At 42.4% G+C, this 25,332-nt stretch overlaps 2 protein-coding genes across 5 annotated transcripts in view; one reads left to right on the top strand and one right to left on the bottom strand.

The window, feature by feature from the left end:
• Window positions 1-12,255, bottom strand: part of LOC113580762 (putative methyltransferase-like protein 24) — a 27,715-nt gene extending 15,460 nt beyond the window's left edge. The window contains exons 1-3 of the mRNA XM_035529512.2: window positions 11,888-12,255; window positions 9,699-10,292; window positions 23-121 (exon numbers count right to left, since the gene is read on the bottom strand). Of these exons, the coding sequence (XP_035385405.2) occupies window positions 23-121; window positions 9,699-9,992 (393 nt within the window). The 5' untranslated portion in view covers window positions 9,993-10,292; window positions 11,888-12,255. The remainder of the gene's footprint in view (window positions 1-22; window positions 122-9,698; window positions 10,293-11,887) is intronic.
• A 3,188-nt stretch (window positions 12,256-15,443) lies between these two features.
• Window positions 15,444-25,332, top strand: part of wasf1 (WASP family member 1) — a 63,172-nt gene continuing 53,283 nt past the window's right edge. For 3 of the 4 annotated variants that reach the window (XM_027001304.2, XM_027001296.2, XM_027001320.2), the window contains exon 1: window positions 15,473-15,845. The gene's annotated coding sequence lies outside the window, so the exon portion shown is untranslated. The other variant, XM_027001312.3, reaches the window with a different exon arrangement.

The following is a 25,332-nucleotide window of genomic DNA, read 5'->3' on the forward strand; positions in this document are numbered from 1 at the left end:
CAGGCCTGTGTGTATGTAATACCTGTGGTGTAGTGATGTACTTGATGAATCTGACTGCCTCAGCTTCCAGGTTGTGACCGTCACTGGCCCATGGCTCCAGCTCTATCTTCCACCTGAGAGCCTACACACACACACACACACACACACACACACACACACAGTAAATGTTTATTGTTCTTATTTTCTGTCTTCCCTTGTCTGTACTCATCTTGGTTGAATGGGTTAGCTTGTTAGCATTAGCCTGTAGAGGGTGTGCTTTAGTCCTTTTCATTTTTTCTGCTGCCTGATGAGAGAGAGAGAGAGAGAGAGAGAGAGAGAGAGAGAGAGAGAGAGAGAGAGAGAGAGAGAGAGAGAGAGAGAGAGTGTGTGTGTGTGAGTGTGATAGCAGGATGGGCAAGAACACATGTTATTTTATGAATGGGTTTTTTCTGGCCCAAAAGCCAGTGTTAGGACGATGACTTTAGACAGAGTCTGGGCATAGTCAGTCCAGTCTCATCACTGCCACCAGCCAACAATCACTCCTGTTCTTGCCATTTCATTAATCTAGTTTAAAATTAACAATTTGCTTAATCTTTCCCACATTAAATACTGACATTTTAGACTAAATGAAGTGCTATGTAATTGCAGATTGGAATGCAGTAAAGATCATTATTAACATTCATCTATAAAACTGCAGAACAGTTTTCTGCTGCAAATGAGAAGCTGAATAAATATGCATTTTACAGCTGCGTGGAATGCACGCTAAAATCCCACAATTCCATCGCCCAGTCGAGTGTGTTTGCTCTAGTGCCCATAGAACAGGACCTATGGTAGAACTGGCAGGGGTTGGTGTTCTGCATGTAATGAGCCAAGCTTGGTGCTGAGCACCTCCGTCCCACTAATCCACCACTCAACTGTCTGAAACTTGCACACTGCACACTGAACACTTGCCCTTGCTGGTGAAAATCTCTGCGCTTGTGCTGCAAATATTTGGACAGCTGTCATACAGACAGAAAGGGAGAAAGCAGAGGAAAAATATATCACGTGAGAGCAACGAAGTTTTTATGGTTCCACTGAGCCTAAACTGCTATCTTGGATCTTTTTTTAGATTGGTTTTTTTAGAGCGCTCTCTCTCCAGCGCTCCCCAGCTGTCAATCAACTGCTGGGAAATGTCAGCATTTGTTTCTAAGAGAAACTGAAGACCCCACACCATTCTGTTTCTCCCAATACCACCTCTCTTCCACTGTGGAACAGATGTTCTTTTTCTGGGTTGCATTCCTCTTTTCTTGTTGGACTGTACATCCTCATCACCAACTCAGCTCCATCATAACACACGCGCACACACACACACACACACACACTTTCTCATCAAGCTTTTGCTGGTGTGGCTGGGTGCTAAAATGAAATGTTTTCCATCTCTTATTATACCCCCCAAGGCTTTTTAAGTGCTTTGTTTTGCCCTCCCTCTCTCTGACTGCAGGAACCCTGCAGTTATTCTCTTATTATTCATCCAGTTGACATTTCCATTTATATCCTTGGAAGTGAGTGGTGTGTGCATGTGTGGTCTCTGTGTGTGTTTTGTTGCTTGGCTGTGTCCATCAGGTTTTGACTGGTTGCAGTCAGCGACTACACATTTCTCCCTCCCACCAATCAGACTTAATCAGTTACCTGTGAGTCACTCCAGCATTGCTGACTGCCTCTCTCAGGCCAAAATCATTGCAGTAATCATTGTAGTGTTTGATCAAAACATGTTTTGTTGGCATAATATTCGGTAATCTGCAACATCTGCATTCAGAGTGACGTGTGTGTGTGTGTGTGTGTGTGTGTGCGCGCGCGCACACCTCTAGATGACTGTAGTATTTCTTGGGACCTTACAGAGAAGCTCAGATAAAGTGAAAGTCAGTAATTAACCTGAATGAAGTGTGAGAGAGTCAAAGTGAGACAATGGAGAGACAAAGAGCAGAGAAGAGGTGAGAGAAAGAAGAGAACTGTTAAAAATGAACAGGGAGATTATTACTTCTCAGGGGCTTGCTCCTTATATGTCTCTTTCTCCTCATTCTCTGACCTACTACTAAATACAAAGGTAATTTTCATTAAGTGCCCATAACATGCAATGTGTACATGAATGACTGTAAATGTGGCATGATCCCACCAGGAACAGGCAGAGGTAGAATACAAATGCAGGAGGTGGTTTATTAAACGAGAAAACACGAATACCGAGAGTAAGGTAACACGCGACGGAAGTAAACCAAAGTAATGATGACAACAGTAACACGAGTATAAAGCAAACCTGACAGAAGGACATAACTTACCACAATAACCAACAACCAGAAGACAAAACCACAGGGCTTAAATAAGCAAGACAGACACTAAACAGATGCAGGTGAACACGGGAACAGCAGAAGCTAAAACAAGGAGTGGAATGGAGGAACAGACGGGGCGGAGAAAACGAAACTAAGGCATGGAACCAGGGAGTGCAGGAAGACAGGGAAACCGTGACATCAGGGACGTGAGGAGGGTGGCCATTCGTGACAAAATGGGTATATGAAACAACTACATGGGACCTTCCATAGGGTAAATCGTGTCCTATCACAAAGCGAGTTACAGAGGTATGTGATCAGGTAGCATCTCATCTGTCTGCTATGCCATAAATGTCAGCATTAGCAACTGATATAGCTTAGTCAGCTAACTGAATTGCCCATGGCAACTCTGCATGGCTAAATACCAGGCTAAGTGATCTGTGTGGCCAGCTGCCATATCACACCCCTCAGGGCTGTGTGGGCAGCCTCTCTGTGGAGAGCAGATGAGTGTCGTGTTTGATCCGAGGCTCAGCCCACACACCTGTGGGAGGACCGGTAATCGAGAGGAAGAGAATGAGAAATTCAGTCAGACTTCAACAGACTGAGCCAGGTGGTCCATTTCACACTGGTATGCGTTTAATGCCAACATGGCCATAATACGCACTTTTTCTTCCAAATTACATGTGTTTTATCAATGCCTGAGACACATATTTATTCCAGAATCCTGAGAGTACTGAGTGCTGTACAGTACTTGGTGAAGCATGTTTTCTTGAAAGAGAGGGAGGGAGAGAGAGGCCAAGACTGAGATGAAAACTGAAACTGAGTTAGAGGTTGTTTATGTTTTCAGTGTAGAAAAAGCTGAGCTCACTGAAGCATAAAGTTGTTCCTGCCGTGTGTGTGCAAGAGAGCAGGAGAGAGAGAGAGAGAGAGAAGCTTGAGTCGACAGCCTGTCAGTATGTTATGCCCCACTGGTCTACAGAGACAACATCCTCACTGCTATCAGTACTACTCAGAGATTGAGGAAGACAAAGTCCAGCATCACATCTACACTGGGGGCACAAAGAGCAGGTACCCCAGCCCGATCAAAGGTGAAGTGGGGGTTATAGCCTCTGGGGGGATGGCATATAGGACACCGTGATGAACCTGGAATGTCAGCATTGGGGTTTTTGGAGTGGGCATCACTCACTCTTCAGACACTTATCAGAATGACATCGGAGAGACCGAGTGCTGCTCACTGCAGTGTCCAGATGACCTAAAAGTGATCTTTTGGAGTCCTGCATTGGGTTCCAGTAACCTACTAAATAAAAGTCCACATACCATATATAGCCAGTTGAGAACTGAATTTATGTAGATGCTGTATGCAAACTTTGACACATATTTTATATCATAACCTGAAGGAGGATTTCTTAAGTATATGTTGTCAGGAGTTCAGAGAGCACCATCTGTTGCAGGGAAGCCTGAAAGTATGGAGAGTATGAAACAAACGCCTCTCATAAAAGAGACCAACGTCGACTGTCCTCACTCACGGAGGGTCCGAGTCATGCCATAGGCAGCCATGGAGACTTTAACGATCTCAGCATAAAATCCCAGACAGTAGGCACACTGCATCAGGTCACAGGCAGACTTTGAGACTTGTTGAAATGCGACATACAGCTGCAGTCACAAGTTTGGAAACGCCTGAGTGAATGTATCTTTTTAATAGTAATAAATGCATTTTAATGCAATGGTTCATGATTAATTTGTTTCTAAGACAAATATAATTTAATTTGGAAAAGGCGTTATAGGATATGAAAGGTGTTACATATAAAGCCAATTTGTGAACTCAAACACACACACACACACACACACACACACACACACACTTTAGCACCCTCAGCAAAATGTTTTCTTTCAGAACTTTAGTTCCTCACCCTGTAAGTGCTCTGCATATGTGAGTCAAGACTGCTGGAAATGCATCATAGGTTTTAGCCTCATGAAGCTAGTTAAGAGAATGCCAAGACCATGCACAACTACCACCAAAGTATAGGATAGATATTAGATTCTTTGAAGTAACTACGATAATATGCTTGTCACAACATAATCACGTATATATTTCATTTTATACCGTCTCTATTTTTTATGAAACTGCAGAAACTTGAACAAAGAATGAAGAAAAACAATGGACTCTCTCCAAAAACCAGTCTTCTTCATATCCAAACTCAGAGTCATACAAAGTATAGGAAGAAAAGGGTATTTTTCTTCAATAAAAATATAACTGTATAGTTTATTAAAAGCCAGGGAATGTTTCTCTCATTTATTTCTCTCTGGGAGTAGTTAAATACCTTCTCAGCGTCAGTCACACTTACACTTATAAAATTTATCTCCTTTTTCCCCTCAGGCTGGAATCCACTCTGGGCCCTCAATCCTGGTTCAGAGCAGATGTGTGTAGTAGAGACATAACAGAATTAAGGTTGTGGATTATTATGATTATGGTATCCTTTTAATAAAGAGAATATCTGACGATGGTTTAGGAGTGCCTTGAAGGAGAACGTCAGCTGCTTTCTTCATGCGCTGGCTGCGTTCTCTGCACGAGCCTCTCGCCAATCCTTTTTATCATCACATTCCATTAAAAAAACCTTTTTCATTTTCCTGAGGAACATCTGGAAGGAGTTTGGCATCAGATGAGCGGGGCACGGGGCGCTTGCCTTCGGGCGTGCGAGTGAGCATGAGATACAGCTTATGACTGTGCATTTGGCGCACTGTAAAACATGTTTTGGTAGCAGCTAACGATTTATGCTATTCATGGTGAGTACCTTGGTTGCTAGCTTGATCAGCTATAGCCTACGAGAAAGTCTGGTACTTGTGCTGTGTAGTCTACCGTTTGGGGCCTGCGGACCACTCTGACTTCAGCAATCCCAGCAGTGTTTGCACATATGGATTCGGGTAACCTCTACAGTGTGCTGGCGCTACAGTTCCACTGGTGGAACTGCCTGGAGCAGCCCATGGCTACCATCCTTATGCAGGCTCAGAAACACCCTCAAGATGATCGTTTGATAAAGAATCCAGATTGTCTGATGGGGCTTAATGTTAAGACATAAATAAGCCTGTCTCATGGAAGATCACATGTACCAGGTGATAGTTAAGAGAGCGAGAGAGTGATAATTGAGAGAGCGCAAGAGTGAGAATATATGGGGGGGACAATTAGAAATGTGAAGAAACAGGTGGGAAAGAATATCATTAACCCAGATCCCTCAGAATGTGCTGGCAGTTGCCTAGAAACTACCCCACTATTAGCAGATTACTCGTGTTCCTTTCCTCTCAATCTCATATACCGGCATGCAGAAGAAGGACCCACCATTAAACTGCACTCGGCCCAACAGCTGACCAGTGACTTGGCAGAGACCAGTTCTCCTGCCGCACAAGATGGGCGGTGCCCAACAGTGTCTCACAACTGGCCCACTCCCCCCGTCAGCCTGGAGATTGGCATGGGGGTGCAGGGCATTAAGGCCAGTCCCCAGTGCTGGGAGGGGCAGCGCAACCTTGACCTTTACAGGCCACGACTGCTGGCGCTCCACACTTCTGAGTGACCCAGTTAGGACAGTAGGTATCTCAGAAAGGACATTATACCAACACACAGGAGAAATCGCTCCAGCATGGTCAAGACTGATTTTCTGCTTAGTACTTCATGTTAGTGTAAGGCACACAAATGGACTGGAAAAGGTTAAGGCATGACTGAAAAGTCAACTCTGCTGAGCCAGTTAGAGGTGATTAGTATTATCTAAATGAAATTTCTTGAACATTATTCAACTTTTCAGGAAGGATGGATAACAGAATTACTGAGAAACGACAGCACCCACAGCAGATAACATTTTCATATTCCATGGTTTTTTTTTGTAAATAGGTGGAAAGCATGCATGCATGAGTATGTGTGTGTGTGTGTGTGTGTGTGTGTGTGTGTGTGTGTATATATGAGAGTGCAAGGAGGGGGGGGTCATCTTTTGGATTGTGTTCGACCACTCTCTTCAGGTGCATGGTCCAGATTGTTTATGTCAGTAAACAAAAACAAAAGTATTTTCCACAAAGTTTTTGGCTGTGGAGGGCTTCGCACTAAAGGCGTTACTGATGGCAAAAACATATTTATCTGGTCACATAATCAGATTAAGCAGGAATATTTCCCCCCCCCAAAAAGGGGGAAAACAGCTGAATATGGAAACTAAAACCAGTTAAAACCAATAGTATGGAAGGGACCATGAATTTAAAAAATGATCATGTCACGTGCGTTATAACACTAGCTGCTTCCTCTGTTGTTTTCTCTGTTCTAGCCTGCAGTACAAACTTTCTCTTATGAAATCTTCATTTAAAAAATGTTAATAGCACAGGCATATAAAATAAATAATTTATACAAAACGTAGCCTGAGCAAATCAATGTGTATAAACCTGGCCTATCACTTAAGGCAATAAAGTCAGTATGAAACTTGAAATTTCAAGTGACCTAAACCATCAAACATTCACAAGCAGTGAATACATGGCAAATAAAGACACAGAGTTGACTAAGCTCACCACAAGTCTCAAAATTTCACAGCGATTCAAGATTCGAGCGGAGCCTCATTTCTGATTCAGTAAGCGGGCTGGGCGTAGGCAGTGCTGCCAATTACTGGGGAGGGTCGTACTTTCATAACAATAAGTAATGACTGTTCAGAAGGCTAATCATCGTTCTTGTTGCCGAGTTCTCAGCTGGCACACAAAGCTCCTTGAAGCTCTGGGCGTGGCACGTGTAGAGCTCCTCCCCCTGTGGGCCAATAGGATTCATTACAGCAGGATTCATGCGGCCGGCCGTGTGCCAGTTTGATATGTAGCCTGTTTATGCGGCACGCCTTCAGTATTGAGTCCTCACCTACAAATGCCACATAGAGTTGTATTCTAAAAAGAATCTGGAAGATTAAAGAAAAGGACAAAATGCTGAATTTGCAAACCTTATTTTTTTATATATTATTTTGTATGACAAATTAGTATGTCATTGGTATGCTATCATATAGTATACTTAAAAGATTAGCAAGGAGTACATAACGCATAGTGCATGTTTTCAGACACTTAAATCCTAGATTTTCATCGTATATACCATTTCTGCAGATTACTAACGTAAGAAGGTGAATATGTTAATAGGAACCATAACTTGCACTTTTTGATCTCAATGCTTTTTTTCTTGCTGTATAAATGACATGCACAGTTAATTGCAGCTTTCCAGTGCAGCGTGTTAGGAGCACGCTAACATTTGCCATTACGCCTGTCTACTCCTGGGCACTGGAGTATGTGAGGCTCTAGTGTAGAGTCAATATTCATTTAAGGGCATTCACATTGATATTTGATCCATTGTTCCTCTGTTACAGGGGCGTAGAGTAATTAAGACAAATTAACATAATCTTACATAAAATTCCTGTGTTGAAAATCAAGAAAATGTTGGTTGAAAGGCCTGAGGACTGCGAATGGATGTTACCAGATACTACATGTTTTACTCTGTGTTCTCCTGGTGTGTAATGCAGCCATTTACTGGTTTTGCCTGTTTGGAAGTTACATTCCAGAGAGCATTCTTGATGTGTTCAGCTTTTGAAAAGGGGGTTCTCATGAAGCTCTCTTCAGTCATTTACCACTGTAATTTTACACCATCTACCGGGTGTAGTGCTAATCTCACCATTGTGCTTCTGTTTCTTCACACCATGTACCAGATAGCAATAGCTGACGTGGCAAACATGTCTCTGCTTTATCTCTGGCTTTTCACTCTCACAATGGTCAGCTTTACTGGCAGTCACACTCTGTTCTCCATCTAGAATCAGCCAGAGACCTTATAGCTGTTTCTATAGCTGTTGTGTGGATGAACTAAGGAGGCATAAACACAGCTGGCCAACTGAGCAGGCAACAGCTGCCGTCCTCTTAAATGTGTGAACTATCTCTAAAATGGGATGTAATAATATCGCAGTTGACTTGGCATGGACGAGCTGACATTCTGAACTTCCAATCCAGTGTGCTGAGGCATGGTACCAAAGAGAAGGTTACAACAGGACAACGGTCATATAGCAGCCAAAATGAATAGGAAGGCACAACTTATCCACCCATTAAGAAACCTCCCCCTTTAAATCAGTGTTCCATGTCACCACTAAATCATATGGCAGCAATTCAGACCAGACGTCCAGCATTTGCTGCCCATTGATCTGGGACCAGCCTCCCTCGTCACTGGCATTGTCAAAAAACACAACATAGCTGACCACGGGTTCAAACGAATAGGCCTTTTAGTGGTGTGTTTGCCAGTATTGCAGACTGAATATAATGCCGTGTCGTCTCGGCTGGAGTGATGAATATGCAGAGCTTTGCCCGTGAGGGACTCGATGAAAATGTGTGGATCAAAACAGAATACAGGCATATGGCACATGTAATATTGATTAACACATTTGCTCTCTGCAGGCCTTTTTGTGGGTGCTTTTTGAATGTGGGTTGTGGGCTTTTCACACGTCACAGGATACTGCCTGACAGCGCGGCTGATAAGTTTGTCAGAAGGGGAGAAAGCGCCAATAGAAACCAACTCTTGGGTCCCGTCGACATGCGAGAGAACAAAAGAGCGTTTGAACGCCTGTGTCTGCGTTGCTTGTTTGCGTGGGTGTGACAGACAGGCAGCAAGAGAAGTAAATGTGTGTGTAGGTGTGTGCAGAGGCTAAGAGGCTAGTCTTGGTAAGCAGTGGTCTGAGGCGCTGACTAAAGGTCAGACCCCGGGATTTGCGCGTTACGGGCGGGTGTGTTTGATCGGAACAGCGCATCAATGCTGCTTTGTTCACACAGGCGGCTTTCTGGCTGGCCTCGTCAGCGACGTGCACAGGAGGCCAGTGGCCCTCGCAACTGGCATAAAAGGAGGAATGAGAAATTAATGACAAGGGAAAAAAAAAAAAATACCGCATGGGTGTGCGCATGCGCGCACATCCGCATACGTTTCCGCTTGCTGGTTTTTAATCAGTCCCTTGGGAATGAAAGGTCATGTGTGTATTCAGAATGTTTGCATACACTTTCTATCAAGGTTAGTGTGTTTATAAACTCCAAGAATATTTCACACTATCAAATTAATTTCCCCTCTGTAACTGTACTGGATATAAGCTCCAGTTGGTTCTGCAGCTTTTCTCCTGTTTAGGAGATTTTGTAATAATAAAATCTCCTGATTTTAATCATTAGTAATTTTGTATGCCACACATGAACTTCTAAGGCATTCAGAAGCAGCTAATATCTATGTGCTGATTCGCAATCCAAATCTATCACAGCCCAACATACTGGAAAGCAGTCAGACCTTACTCTGCATTGCAAAGATCTCAGCAAACTGCAGTAAAAGTGCAGATTCTAACATTCTCATTCGGGGCCGAGTGTGGCGATGGCATGGAGCTACCAGACTCGTTCCAGACTCACCTTCCTGTACTGCTGTATGGGTGGACAGCACGCGATCTTCGAGTCTCTCCAGCGTCCGGTTGCCTCAGACAGAGAGGGAGGCTTGCTGTTGTGCTGTGGGTGTTTGGGGAGCAATGGGATGACCCTCCACCAGGTCCTTAGACCGTAGCCCTTAAACTCCACGTAGACATGAGCACAAACACACAAAATGGAGAGAAGCATGCAAACGCGCAGGAGAACCCACCGGCTCACCCTTTGCTTCAGCATCACAGATTTCCTCCGTTCTTTCTCTCTCATATGCCCTGTGACAGGCATGTGAATTCTCAAGAGTTCTTCTCTCCACTTACAGGCCTTTGAATGCTCCCATATTCTCTTATTTTCTTTCTCTTCCACTTCTGGTTAGCTTTCAGTCTGTTTTCTTTCTTTTTTATCCCATTCTCTTTTCACCACTCTGGGTTGGAGGGTTGCTCTCCCATCTGTTGAGTGCCCTCATCCTTCTTGCTTGTTTGCATAAATCTGGATTGGGCTGAGTAGTGAAGCTCACCATTTACAAAGTCCACCGTCTGTGAACATCTTGGTCCATGCTGCTCTGACAGAGTTCACATGTGTGACAGTCTGAAAATGATAAAATGTATAAAAAAAACATTAGCTTGGTTCAGAATTTCCTGTTTTGAGAGCTCCACATTTGTAGATCTCACACACAGACATACATGCAGAGAGACAAGATTGCACGCACTCTCTGTCTCCTACCCACACACACACACACACACACACACACACACACACACACACACACACACACACACACACACACACACACACACAGAAAATGCCTCAACTTTTAGAACCTCCCCCTGTTCAGTTCAGCAGCCATCCCTGTTTTTCTTTACTGTGTGTGCAGTCTTCCAGCTGTCTGCAGGATCAGGCCAGAACAGACGGCAGCAGGATTTTTCTTCATCCTCTCCACGTGACAGTTTTAGCAGGTTCTGGCCAATAACATTAAATCCCAAATTCCGATACCCAAAGACGGTAAGTGGTGCTATAACAAAGTGCATAACACCTCTTTCTGAGGGTAACAATGACCCAGCAGGTTCCTGCCACAGTGGAGGACAGGTTTTGATGAAACAAAACCTGCCAGATATCGTCTTGTTACAGGAGAATATATTGAAGAAAATAGTATACAAGTCCAAGCTGCTTTCCCCAACTTGGTAACTGGAGAGGGATTCTGTACAAACTTCCCTCTTTCTCCAATGGTTCATCACTATGTTCCTTCTCAGTGTCTTGTCTACCTCTCGCCCTTAAGCTACGCACACTTGCCCTCAGCTCTGGCCCATGCTAGCTGTGATCAGTTACAGTTGATGTTCACACAAAACCTTGTACAACTCTAATTAATCGATAGCGACCTCAGTCATTCATTTGGTGACATGCATACTTTATCCAATTGTTCATTAACTGCCTCGTGAGAGATAAATTGCTCATACCTTAAATTAATTTGTAAAGATACTGCATCAAAGATGATTTTGAAAACGGTCCGGAATTTTTAAATATCAGATAAGCCACCATCAGTTTTGCTTTAATTTTAGATGGTCATTGTCATGTAGATCATTACAGTTAACATGTTTTCCTCTTAAAATCTGAACAAGGCTAATTCTTACTAGCCATCTTCTAAGATGGAAATACTCAGTAGCACCCATTTAAAGACAGACACTGCTCAAATTTGAATAAATAACGGAATAAACTCAGAAGCTCTGTGACCAGGCACTTCTTGAAACTTTGATGGGGGTCTCGATTGCCCAGTGGTAGACTTGGAGTAAGAACACAGGTATACAAAACAGGGATACTCCAAGACCAATAGCGTTGTTGTCCATATTCGCTGTTTGGCGTCCCTCTTGAGTTTGTTGCTATAACCCGTTCCACTTTCATTCAGTTTTAACCAGAACAAAAGTCTGAAGTCAGCAATTACTATAACGACACTACCGCACCTCTGATAGCTAGCTAGCCATCAAGTTCGAAACAAACGTGCATTTGTTCCTGCAAGATAACAAATCTGTTTTCACTCTATCACTAGAAACAACTCATGACTGGCCAACTATAGCTACCTTTGGGTGAGCTTTGTTTTGCAGCCAATTATCAGTTAGCTAGTTGTCTCTGGTTAGTATTTTTACCATTTTAACGGACTCGGCGATTAACTCGTTTGAAATGGCCCTTACCTTGTTAATTTGGGTCCTGGATTGTCAAATACTGTCATTCTGTGTCCGTCTACGAGGCAAAATGTTCCTTCTCTCCATCTTCCAGCTGTAGGAAATGCTGCTAACCAACTAGTTAGCCAATTGCCCATTTAAAGTACGATGTCCGAAATACCTGACCATGGTCACTATTGCTAGGTCTACTAAACTTCTAGCTAGCTAGCTAGCTAATAAGTGTATGACTAAATACACTGTTGAGTGAATGAACACACATGTGAATCCCAAAAATAAATAAACTTGAGCACTGGTTTATCAGACGATTAAGAGCTGTAGCGCTCTGGTCTGACCTTGTTCGTGAGCGATTGAGTGAGGAAAGTTCGAGTCTATTGGCTGTGAAACCCAGTAGGAGGAGCTTATTATCCTACTATAAAGCGGCGCTTTTAACACCGTTTGAAACTATTAAAGCGGCCCGTTTTACGGCGTTTTAAACTGACATATAAACGGAGTTAAATACGACGTTTTTGATGGTTTTTGCGGCGTATTTTACGGCGTATTGAAAAATAACGCCGTGTTTTGCTGCGTAAAAAACGCACAAAGCTATGGAAAGCCAAAGTGGTCAAAATTTTAGTTCTAAAACGGCGAAAAAAAGCGGTACTAAATAATAATAATAATAATAAACCATAGATACTATATGCTTACTAGTTGGTTAACTAGGTTAGTAAGTTAGCTAGCAACATTTCCTACAGCTGGAAGATGGAGAGGAGGAACTTCATTTTGCCTCGTAGACTGACACAGAATGACAGCACTCGACAATCCAGGACCCGATGGATTAAAATTTAATTATTGATAAAGGCTTTGTGATGTTTGTTGAAAGAATCTATATTAAATGTCCTTTCCCTGTTTATTCTAGTCCATTTGGATTGTCTGTTATTTTTCTGAGTTATAAAATATTTACACTGGATTTTTTTAAAGAATGTTTGTTTGGTGTGCCCTCATTTGTTTTTCTGTTTGTCTCCCATTCTATGTGCTGTTCATGAGAGTGTTCTTGGTCAGGTTAGTCCTTACCACAGTGGAGTCACCTGCATGTCAGAGACACTGCTGCAGTTCCTGAAAACAAAGGCCTCACCTGTATGATCACTCACCCTGCTGAAGAGACTGAAAGACGGGGCTGGAGATTTTAGGAATTAGACCATCAGCATCAGCTTTATTCTGTCTGGTTTGGTGACTGTGTGTCCTGTGCGCACTCCAACTATGGCAGTTTCACCCTCTGTGATGGACTTAATTCTCGTTGTCTCTCTTTAGGTGACCTCACATTACTAGATGCTCACACATTGATCTCTTCTGATTAATCTTAAGAGTTCTGTTTAATGACTAAGCTACCTATCTATCTTTTCTAATACATTACTAATTACTGTATGTTCCCATCTTTTCTTAAATTGGCTCCTAACTCCCATTGCTTTTTTGTATTGCTTGTCATTTCTGGTGTCTACCAGAGGATGGGTCTTGGTTGCTCTCATGGTTTCTTCATGATCTGAAAGAAGTTTTTCTTTACTAATGTTGCCTTGTAATTGGACTTGGATGTTTGTAAAGCTGGTTTGTGATGACACCTCTCATGCAAGCTCATAAAATTTTATACTAATGTAAATTAAAAAAAACAATTTTATTACCATGAGGAGTCTCTTTGCTTCACTCATCTTTCGTAACTGAAGGATTGTGGTCTCCCCCTCCCCTTCACAGTTTACCTGTATAAACATTTATCTAAAGGCTTGCAAAGAAATATGATTTTAAAATAAGTTGAGAATAGCCTGATGTGAAGACTGAAAAAAGAGCGGGGAAGTCAGTGCAGTAGAACTGGAGATCCATGCTAGTTTACATTTAGTCTTCTGGATGTGATGCATCCTTCCAGGGTGTGAGCCACACACACAAAGTTCAAGACACATGAACTAAACCAATAAAAGGAATATATTAATGTCTGAAAATGTACAAAATAAAAAATGGTGTCTAGCACTAAACTACCATTCACTCCTGCCAAAAAAAAATATTATATTAGAATGTCCTTCCTCAATCCCAAGAGAGATTAACAGATGAGTTTAAAAACCATGGAAACTACACCCCCCTCCCCCATTTTGTGAAGTTGTGGTCAAGGCTGGGTCATAGTACCACTATTAAATGCCACACTGCCATACGTTCCAGTCCCTTACACATGCACCTGACTGTGTGGTTATTTGCTGTATTACAATAACAATTACAGTAGTCTATACATTAGAGAGTATTAAACAATATATAGCTGGTTACATTGGTGGATGCATCATGTTACTGATTTTGACAATGCATGAACATGCCAGGTTCTATTCATCACAGCCACCTAGAATTCTGCATCTCCAGGGCAGGTGTTACCTACCACTGTCAGTCACCATCCTGAAGTGATGAGGCTGGTCATATTTATTGATGACAACTTCATTTGGGTCAGTCTGGGTTTCAAAATGTACATTGAAAACTGAAATTGAAATGTTAACATTGACCTTGACATTTCAACAGTACATCAAACACTAAATATAAAGTATTCATTGTTATAATTATTTTTGTTTCCATATTACATAGCACTTTCGGAAGACTTCTTTGTGGATTCATCTGAAGTTATCAAAAAAACCTTTTTGAGTTATGAGCCAATTAAAGAACAGACAGGAGCATACAATAATTAGTAATGTGTTAGGTTTGTATTTATTATCGTTTAGTAAAGCAAAGAGACTCCTCAGGGTAATAAAATTGCTTATTTACTCAGTAGCTCTAATTTGAAGACAGTGCTCAAATTTGAATAAATAACCAAACAAACTCAGAAGCTTTGAGAGAGAGAGAGAGAGAGAGAGAGAGAGAGAGAGAGAGAGAGAGAGAGAGAGAGAGAGAGAGAGAGAGAGAGAGAGAAAGAGAATACGGCATTTTTGCGGCATATTTTACGGCGTATTTTACGGTGTAGTGAAAAAATAACTCCGTGTTTTGCCGCGTAAAAACATCCAAAGCGCCCCTTTTTTTCGCCATTTTACAAGTAAAACGCGTTTCGTTTGAGACGAATTTTGACTACTTTGGCTTTCCATACCGACCTACCACTCTCGCATAATGCTAGTTACACTGAGGTGGACTTACATTATGTGGATGAAATCAGCAAACTATTGAACTATAAACTTTACATTTAAATTATTTCCTGCTAAACTTAATATATTTGTTTACATTTACGTTGTTTAAAAATGTTGAGACAATTACAACATTTATACACCTTCTAGGACATCGGGGGTTGGACTCAGACCTTGGAGATGTGCGTATAGTTTTACATGCACACAAAATCCTGAGAATTTTATACAGATTTCATTAAATCTGTATATGTTCTCTTATGAAGAATATATAAAGGGTTAAATAATTACGCGTTTGCCTCCGTTATAGAATGCGTGAAAATAATTAATCCGTTATTCATTCAGCTTCTCTTGATTGGATAGCAGAATATAAAAGGGCGTGGTTTGTAGTTAATAGACCAATCAGGTCAGGTCATACTTTGTGCTGGTGTTGTCCGGAGTCCTGTGCTGCGTGGGGCAGCTCCAACAATAGAAAAAGGTTTGTACCAAAACTAGCGGGCAGAGGTAGATTCACGTGGATTATAACCATGAGCTCCATAACCTTATAAAAACTGATTGCACACCCACTTTACACAGAGACAGAAGTATGCTAATATCAGCTTGATCGACGTCACGGGTGCTAAACTAGCCATTTTCGGCGCATATGTCCCTAGTTAATCTATGTGAATCCCTTTATGATAAAAACTGTGCTGTAGTCCTGGGAGCGCATCTCTAACGCGATTCACTAGCTAGCTGTATTTCTGCAATGGTAATTCTGTATCGTGGTACCGGGGCTGGAGGACTGAATTGAAAGGAATACGGGAATACCCATATAACCTCGAGAGCGATGGAAAAAAACGGAAATTTCTGAATTAGAGGTACGAGCTTCTTTTAACTTTAGAACAATGTGTACGTTGTTTTTCTTTTAGCTGTAATTAAAATCTTACATTGGTGACCATAACCTATTTGATAGCTTTCTATTGTTTTTTGCAATTAACGTTAGATGATGAAAGTTAACCTTTTAAGAATTATAGTATACCGAGTATATATTGAATTAAAATGACATTGTATATTGTCTGGGTACAGTTTGAGGTATGTACTGGCCCAAGTAAGAAAACACTGACTGGCCATCACATTCAGGAGGTAGCTAGAATAGCTATCCTATAGCACGAGCGGGTGACAGGTGTGGGTTAAATTATGCATGCACCAGAGATAACCAGCAAGCTAGCTGGATACACAGCTCACCTGGACTTTTATCTGATCTGCTAAACATTTTAGGTTAAGCAACCTATGCGGCGATCCCTTCGAGGCGTTAAAATAGCTAATTTATCGCTACTTTCTCGCTGTTCCTTGGTTGCATAGTGTAACTGATCGTGTCTTGAAATGCAACCCGTTGGGGGGTGGGGGGGGGGGGGGGCACATCTGCAGTTAGCACCGAACCGTGTGGAAGCCCTCTTGGTTTTACTGCTGACTAACGAGGTTTGCCAGTACACAGTGATCGAACTCACACTTATATGTTAGTTTGAGATGCCCTTCCCAAATGTATAAAGTCCAGAAGGTTGGTTATAACAGTTGTACCTCATTTCTTCAGGCATATCATGTATTTTCCTGGCGTGTACTTCTCAATGAGAGATGGTGTTAGAAGTGTCCTTACTGTAAAATTAGGATATTGTACAACTGTCAGCATAAATATATAAGTTTGTGGCATGTCGAAATGCGGCGCAGTCAACATTATTATTTGTGTGGTAGTTTTTGAAGTTTAGGTCGAAATGTCTCCACGGTTTTTCACTGTTCGGGGGGAGGGCAGAAAATCATGGGGAGACTCTTTGTGAAACCTGAGACTTCTGTGCTGTGGTATGAACGAAAAAACTTCTCTGAGTGATTGCACGATTTATTGTAATTTGTCTAGGTGTTTAAATTAAATTGTATGCCACACCAGCGTTCTAAACTAGGAAACTAAAATCTATAAATTGAATGGATAAATGAAATAAGAGACAAATAAGAAATTTCCCACACAGCTTATGCTATCCTAATTTTAAATGTATTCAATAATTATTACTATTTTCTGTCCTGTCACTTAAACTGCATAAGAAATTATTTCGGAATGGAAACGAAACCTTTAAAAGAAATGAGCTGGCCCTGGACGTGTTGAGCAGAACACCTTTCGCAGAGGTGCGAACTGGCAGTCAACGTCTCATCCATAAACGATGTCGATTATTTTAAAAACTTAAAAAATAAGACTGTATTAAGATGTAAGATATCGGACGAATCTGGATTTAAGCTTCAGAACATTTAAACATTTACAGGATCTGAATAAAAACGTATATTTGTATATTTGCTGTATTGGACAATTATTGACAATGCCTTTGCCTTGGCAGCTGTTGAATTTTTTTGATAATTGAAGGAGGCGTCTAAACGATCGGTTTACAACAGATAACGCTTGATACACACACTCTGCGGATGCATACATCGGATACACACAAAGCAGAACGCGCATTTTGCAGGGTGCCCTAAAGCATGTTAAACTTTATGGCCTTTCGCATGAGACGATTAACTAAACACCTAATATTATTAACATCTCAGTATAGACTTCACCTTATAATATATGGAGAATTAATATTAAATATTTACTGTGAATAATTTATTATGCTGTATAATTTATTCTACTACATCATCTATTAATATACAGCAGAAATTTCAACTAGTTTTCATGAACAATTTTTATCCTATTGCACTACTAAAAAAAAAAAGATGCATTTGTTTATATTTGTTTCTGCTTTTGTTCTGTTTCTGACTAATGTCAACAAATAATCCCCATTATGCTGAGTATCAGTAGGCCAGTATGGTTTAACTTCAGTAGTCTCTGCTGGCGAAGCACAAAACTGCGTTTTTCCATGATTTAGGCCATTATGTATTCATTAAATGCCCTTCTAGCATGCAGTCGCTTCTGCATGGCCACCCGTTGGTGCCAGCGATGCTCATGTCTCACTCGTTATCCCACCGCAGCAGAATGGACCACGCAAACAGTAAGGGGGGGGGGGCTCGGGGGGGGGTGAAGAGAAAGGCGAGAAGTATGGACCACTGGATGCAGCAGAGGAAGTGATCAGGCTGAGATGAGAGGACAAGGGGGAGAAAGGGGGGAGGCAGCGTGGACATAGAAAATGTCTCATGGTGTTTAGGCACGTCTGAGGCTTCGCTGTGTGTCCCAGCTGTTGGGATGGCTCAGACACGGCACACTTTGTTCCCCGTGCTCTGTCAAGGCTGGAGGCTCCACAAAGCTGTTTCTGTGCTGCAGGGACTGAGGGGGGGGGGTCACTCTGTGTGTGAGCTTGTGTGTGTGTGTGTGTGTTTATTTCCCGACTCTGTTTTTGAGAGATGAGTACACTGGCATTGGCTTTGAATGTCTTGCTGGCTGCATATTAAGGCCTGCAACACTCCTCATGCTGTTAAATGTGTATGAGGATCAGCTGTAAGAGTTGGAGTGTGTTTGGGTAATGCATAATTTAATTGAGAAGGCTGTACTGATCAGCTGATCTTTAAAGAGTACATACATGTTGCCCTTTGTAGGAGTGAAAAGGCAGAACTAGCTTTTAATAATATAAATAATCTGATCAGTAGACCACAGTTAACATACATTCAGGGTCAGGCTTCTAGCCAACATTCGCTCCTAGCGGTCACTCGCTCCAGTGGGATCTGTGTTCCAAATCTCTCTCAGGCTCTAACAGTCTAATGAAAGAAAACACACCCATGTTAGTAGGCTGGCAAAAACCTCGCACAGGTGCGAGCCATTTTAATTGCCCAGTGATTCATTCAGCAATGGCAAAGATGATGTTCTGCGAAGACCCTGGTGCCACAGTTCTTAAACAATATATTTGGGAAGACAATTCCTTATTGTCCTTTAAAAATACAGTAAGGCTAAGGTTATCTTGGGAATGCAGCGTTTGACATAAATTAAAAAGGTGGAGCCAGAATGTTCTGAATGCCTATGTAAGCTCCTGTGGTGCATCCAGCCTTTATTTTCTACAGCTGTGTCATTCGGTGTCATAAGGTAATCCATCTGAAGGTCTGACAAATGGCACAGGCCCTGTGCTGTTTCCCCTCTAACTGAACAACAGGTGAAGACTGACACTTTATGCAGTGCAAGGCGGCATTTTTACTGGGCGTGTCTTGGTTGGGTGTGGGGTGGGATGTGGGGACTGAAAGATAAGGTTATTAGAGAGTGCAGCAGGTGCCTGATATTGTGGCTGCAGACCTGTGAACGTGCAGCGAACCAGGTCTTTGCATGCCATGCTGGGTTATTCAGGCTGACCAGAAGCTCAAAAGCTAAACATAATGGAACCGCTCATTAAAAGAAAGGTCCTTGTTCGAAGTATCGAACCACAAAAAAGCAGTCTATATATTAGTGTCCTATTAATGTAAAGCCAATTACCAAGATGTTCTTGGCCACTGTAAAGGATCCAGCATTAAGCTAATGTGAATTTTCAAAGCTTAAGTCTTATGTTAATAGCTTGTCCATACTGTGAAGGTAGTAAAATTTTGAACACCTTAAATGCAGCTAGGGCCAATAGAGAAGCAGGAATATTTCCGTCATGGTGAGCAGTAATTTAAAATCCGACAGTAACTAAAAGCCTGTGGTGTGTATAGAGTTTGGAGATCAAAGCTCAGTAAATAGGCAGACACTTGAATAAGGATTCTCTCCACTGAGATGCCTCAGAAATAACCTGAGTATATGGTTTCTACCTCCCACGGCTGGTCTTTGGCTCTTTTGAAAGTGCAGCCCATACGGTTCCATTAAGAAGCACTTGGAGAGCACTAACTGCATAGTTCTGTGACCTAACAGGCACCCGTGATTGGCAGACACTGCTTGGGTATATTCAGGAACAGTCTCTTCTTTCTCAGTCGATGGGAATCAATCAATCAATCAATCAGTCAATAAATCAATCTTGATTAATTAAAGAAAGTAAACTTTATATTTACCTTATATGGTGAATTTGGACAGCATTATGAATAGGCTTAAATCCTAAGTTGAGCTCCTAAATTTATGGCAGCTGTTTTTTAACAATGCTCTTACATAAGTGTTCAAACTGATTAGTCAGTACAGTGTATTTTCAGTATATCCTGGACACGACCCATAATACTTATTTGCAAGATTGTATTGCTACACATATACATCATGTCTTCTGGCTCTGAACACTTTCTCTTTTTTTGCACCACTCTTCTTTTTTTCATGCTTTTAGACATTTGGCTGCTGATCTCACTTGCTCTTGCCCATAATGGACATCATTCTGCCTCTTACTTGCTGGCTCGCCCCGTCTCCTCCTGACAGTGTTTTGCCTCAGCAGCGGCAAAGATAAGGAGGCAGCAGGTTAGCGGGACCCATACATCCCGTTTCCGCTTATTAAAGCCTGCTGGTCCCGAGAGCTCTCACTTTAGTCATGCAGGAAACTGACTGACTCGTGCAGGCTGGACCTCTTTGGTGTCACTTAAGTAATCAGCACCACAGCAGATAGGCTAAGCATTACAGCAGCCCTGGAAAAACCTGATAGTTACAGGTTGGGTTGGTTTTTGTTTGTTTGTTTGTTTGTTTGAGCACCACTAGTCAGAGAGGTCAGCTCGAAGGCCTTATCTGTAGGTCTTTTAGCAATGCAAATAGAACATGTGACATTAGTTACGGTAATTACCACCCTCCCCTCCCCAGGTCAAAGGCCACAAGGTCCATCAAACCGAAGAAGGAACAGTCTTCGATTTTTGGCACCACAGCCATCATGTAACTGGGCCCTGCATACTCACGGCATGGTGTGGCAATTCTAACTCTGAATGGGAGCTCTCCACAGAGGTGGACCCGGTGTCTGCTTACACCCCCAGGGCTTGGGGAGATTCCTTTGTCTACTATAGAAACAGGTGGTGGCCAAACAGCTTTTTAAAGGGAACAGGGAACAATAGGGCATCGATAGTACAGTGACTAGTGCTACTTCAAGGGGGCAAAACAGTAAGTATAATATAGATTTTTAATCTGATTTCTTGGGTTTCATGATTAGAAATCACTCTGTTTTGAAAAAAAGGTTTTTTCCTCATGTCATATTATGAATATAATAATTTGAATATTCAAATTGTGCTGTATGCCCTCTCAGATGTTTGAGCAACCAGGTGGAGGTGTATGATACGGAACTGAGATCAGTGTCTAGGTTTTTCCCAAGGTCTAAGGTTTACTGACTTGTTTGAAATGTGTTGTTCACAGCTCAGAATGCAGGGGCATCTGGTTCTGTGAGTCATTCTTCCCACATCATGCAAAGTGATCTCTGTGTCACTGCCAGTGGCACAGTACTAGGATGGCTGTTTTGTGTTTTTCCTTTCTTTAAGCTCAAAAGCTACTCCCACCATGCTTCTGAAAAGCATCCGCAAAACATCAAGCAGGCAGAGACTAACGTGGGCTGAACCATGGAGAAGGTCAGGTACACTCACAGCGCCACCACATGGGCAACTCCAATCATGACCACATGGCTGGAATCTCCATCGTTAAATTACAGAGGTGAAGGAAGCCATAATTTAGCATTTTAGCCACCAGCACCTTCTCCCTATCCCTGGCACATTCCCGGTCAAAAAGCAGGGAAACACTTAGCAATGAAATGCATCTGAGCCTTTTTTACAAAAAAACTTCACCTGGGGAAAAAAGATATAAGTGTGTACAGCAAGCCGGCTGCTGCCTTGAGTCAGTGAGTGATAGTGGTGCCGGGGGTGGAGGGTGTTTAATTGCACCTGTCCGTGCCAAGCCGATGCCAATTTGCATGGAAGCTGCTTTGCATCTGGAAGGAAAAGTTAGGGAACACAGGTGGGCCCAGCTGGAGCTTACATGGACCTTTCACACAGGAGACAAGCCATCAGTCAACGGAAAAGAGCTAGCCCACAGTCCACGACATGCAAGGCATTTTTTGTGTTCATCGCAAGGACTTAATTATGGCAGCACATTGAGCGATTTAGCGCTCCAAGAATCCGATGAAGAGACAGTGGCATCAACAAAGAATCAAGGTACTGAGACAAAATGTCACTGCATTAGTGTTCGTAAATGTGCTTGTTTGGATTGAGAACTGAGAATGGGTGGGGGCGCTTTAGCTGAGGGGGTAAACAGCAGGAGTGGAGGAAGTTCTCGCCTCTCCTCTGGTGCTGGCAGGAACATAGAGGGTTTTATTTTTATTCTTCATATTCAGACACAGTCAAAGAGAGAAGGAGGGAGTGGAGGAAAGGGGGAGCGATGGAGGAGGCATTTCTTTTGTTTGGACGGAAATAAGTTGCAAGGGGTCAAACACTAAGGAGAGTCCATACTGGAAGAATATTTGTGCTATGGCAGCCTGTGGTTAGCTATTCCGGGAGGATGTAGGCGTTGCTGTTCTAATTTGAGGAGCCTGTAGCTAATGTATAATGAAATGCCTTTTTTAAAGGAGCTAATTTAGTCCATATTTACAGGGTTCACATGGTAATGGTTGTTTCCATGGATCACAGATGGTAATAACTGATTTTAATGCTAAGATGAGGATCAATGAACTTAAAATTGCTTTGCAGTTGGTCCTCGAAAAAGATGCAGGTCAGTGACTACTGACATGTTGAATGGTGCATAATGAAGTGGGTATGTTCCTCGAGTATAGACATATTCATGTGCACTCGCACCTCTGGACCCATGTCCTTGCTTTCAAGGCCTTCCGTTTTTCTCACGTCCGCATTTGCGCTGTCTCACACGGAGCATCAGCAGTGTGGTAACTCATAAGGGTGCTGCAGCGTAAGAGGCTCAGGAGTTACAAGATGTGTCCCTGAGCCAGTGGGAGTACGATAGTGTTGAGGTAGAGGTGGAGGATAAGGGCTGAGAACAAGGTGCTTTAGCTGTGAGCCTTTAACCAGGCAAGGTCTCCCCTTTTAATCTTGACCTTTTCTCAGAGCATGCAGCAACACCCATTCCACTAAACCTGAGCAGGATGATGTGTGTTATTTTGCCTGTGGTCTTTCACATCTTTGGGGGTCTATGAGGTTGTGCTTCTGGTCCAGTTGTTACCAGCTCTCCTTCGGGAGATCTGTGTTTCAACCCAAATTTATTAGACCAATTATTCAAGGACTTCAAATGAGTTAGATTGGGGCTCAAACCAAACCATAAAGTGCGCAGTGTGGAAGATTTCCAGGAGCAGCACTGACAACAACTGTCCTGGATTATATGCTTTTTATATCTACAGCTGGAATAGTGACACAAATGTAATTTCTCCTCATGGAGGACTGCAGTGACTGTAAAAGGAGAAGTGATGATTATGTAATACAAGCAGAGTGGATGAGCAGTCTCACAAGCATAACTGCCATAATGTAGCTATATAGGTCATAAATGAAACTGGAAGCCCAGCTATAAATGGATATACTGCAGATGCTGTAGACTGCTTCATGCGCTACAGAGGCTAATTAAATCTCATTTACTTGATCTAATTTATGGACCAGTTTTGTGTGATATGGGTTCAGGATTCTGGATTGCAAGACCAGTTGTTGAACATCAAGGACATACAACATCATTTATTATTTCCACTGCTTTACATACCTGATTCATCTCTCAGTGGGCTTGATGATGATAAGATGACTGAGTGGAACCAGGTTGATATAGGTGTCTGAGCAACGAAAATGCTGAACTGTGTAGAGCAAACTCTCAAGGGAATGGCACTGCAGACCAATGTGAAAATTAAGAGTTGGGGGGGGGGGGGGGATTAAATAAATTAACTTCCCAGATTTCCCCTGTCTGGACAATTTAAGAGTCGTTATCCTCTATTTTAAACAATGTTAAAATAGAGAACTGGGGACATCCACTCAGGTGCCATCAAATCTTACTTGCAGCTGTCCACAATGACCGTGTGGCTCATTGTCAGATTATAGTGGTCTTGACAGGTGTCACAACTGTCTCCAAGAAGGTCTCAAGGTTGCATTGTCATGTGTGATGGAATGGAGTCCATCAGGATGAGTTGTGTTGCTGTAGAGGTTATTGCCTGAGGACAAATTGTAATAAACTAAGTTCACAGACATGAAAGATTACACAAATAATGACTGGATCTGTAGCATTGGAACTCAAAAGGTCTGCAAGGAGGAAAAATGCTTTCTTGCCAAAGTTATGCCTATAGATAAATAATTGATCTGCCGCCAACTGAAAGCAAAGACTGGGCAGTCTCTGTCGCTTCTTTAGATCAATACAAATGTAATAGCAGTAGTAGGGTAATAGTGCTGCCATTTTGACTGAACATTTTTGAAAGAATAGGAGCGGTGAGGCGTTCTGGACCAAGGGCTTATGGGGATCCGATCAATACAAGGTAATAGCCTTGAAGGTGCTGCAGGTATTAAACCCATCACATATCATGGCACACTACAAACGCAAGCAAGCCTGCAGAGGATCAAATGAAAGACTAATAAATCCTGGAAAAAAGAAACCACCTACAGACCATAGAGTTGACATTTGAGATGAAAAGAGACCTAAAGGCAAGTGCTGATAGGGTGTGATATCTGTGCCTGCTTAGTGTTTCCTCACAGATTCACACCTCCATGTTATGACATTTGATTGTGGCAGCTGGTGTCCATGGGCCGCTAGTAGGGCATTCCAGGGGTCAGGGCGAGCTCATCTGTAATTCCCTTTCAGTCCACTTTGATATGCAGACCACAGTGGGTTCGTCCCAAGGCTTCCTGAGTGGCTAATGCTGTTGCCCAAGCAGAACTCTTCTTTGTTCCAAATGGAGGGATGGAAGGAGTGACATGCAGTAATCACAAGATGTCGGACGAAAAGCAGGGGGGAGGAGGCGTAATTACAGGATTAGCCAGCAACACAGCAGGCCAAGGTCTGAAGCTTTGGGTACGTGCCACACTGAGCCTACATAAATGTAACATCAGTGTTTGAGAAGGACTCATCTAGCCAATTAGGCTCAAGCTCGTAGAGTTCAGCAGGTAAAGAGTTGTTTACACATGTTTTGTTTACACAACAGCCTGAAGAGGTAAAGCTTAGCCTAATCATCACTTTAGTGCATATGTCAATATCACAGTGCTAGTGTGGTATACAGCTAGTGCACTATGGACTGACATAGTACTGACAGAATTGGTCAGGATTTAGACAGGTGCTTATTGGTCACAGTGTGGTAGAGGAGATGACAGCAAGCATGTTAAGCGCTAACATGAAAGGGTCCAGCAAGTAAGAACACCACTTTGTCTGCTGATTCTTGAAAATGCGTGAGATGCAGGCACATTCTGCTGCCCTTCCGTGGCTAACTCACAGCCTCGGGCTAAGATGTATGCTCGCCAGACAAAAACGAACATCATGTAAGGAGAATGACACTGTTAAGGAGAGTAGAAGAGAGAAAATAGAGA

Source organism: Electrophorus electricus, chromosome 2 (genome assembly GCF_041902795.1).
Source record: "Electrophorus electricus isolate QZ-2024a chromosome 2, ASM4190279v1, whole genome shotgun sequence".
Taxonomy (NCBI): domain Eukaryota; kingdom Metazoa; phylum Chordata; class Actinopteri; order Gymnotiformes; family Gymnotidae; genus Electrophorus; species Electrophorus electricus.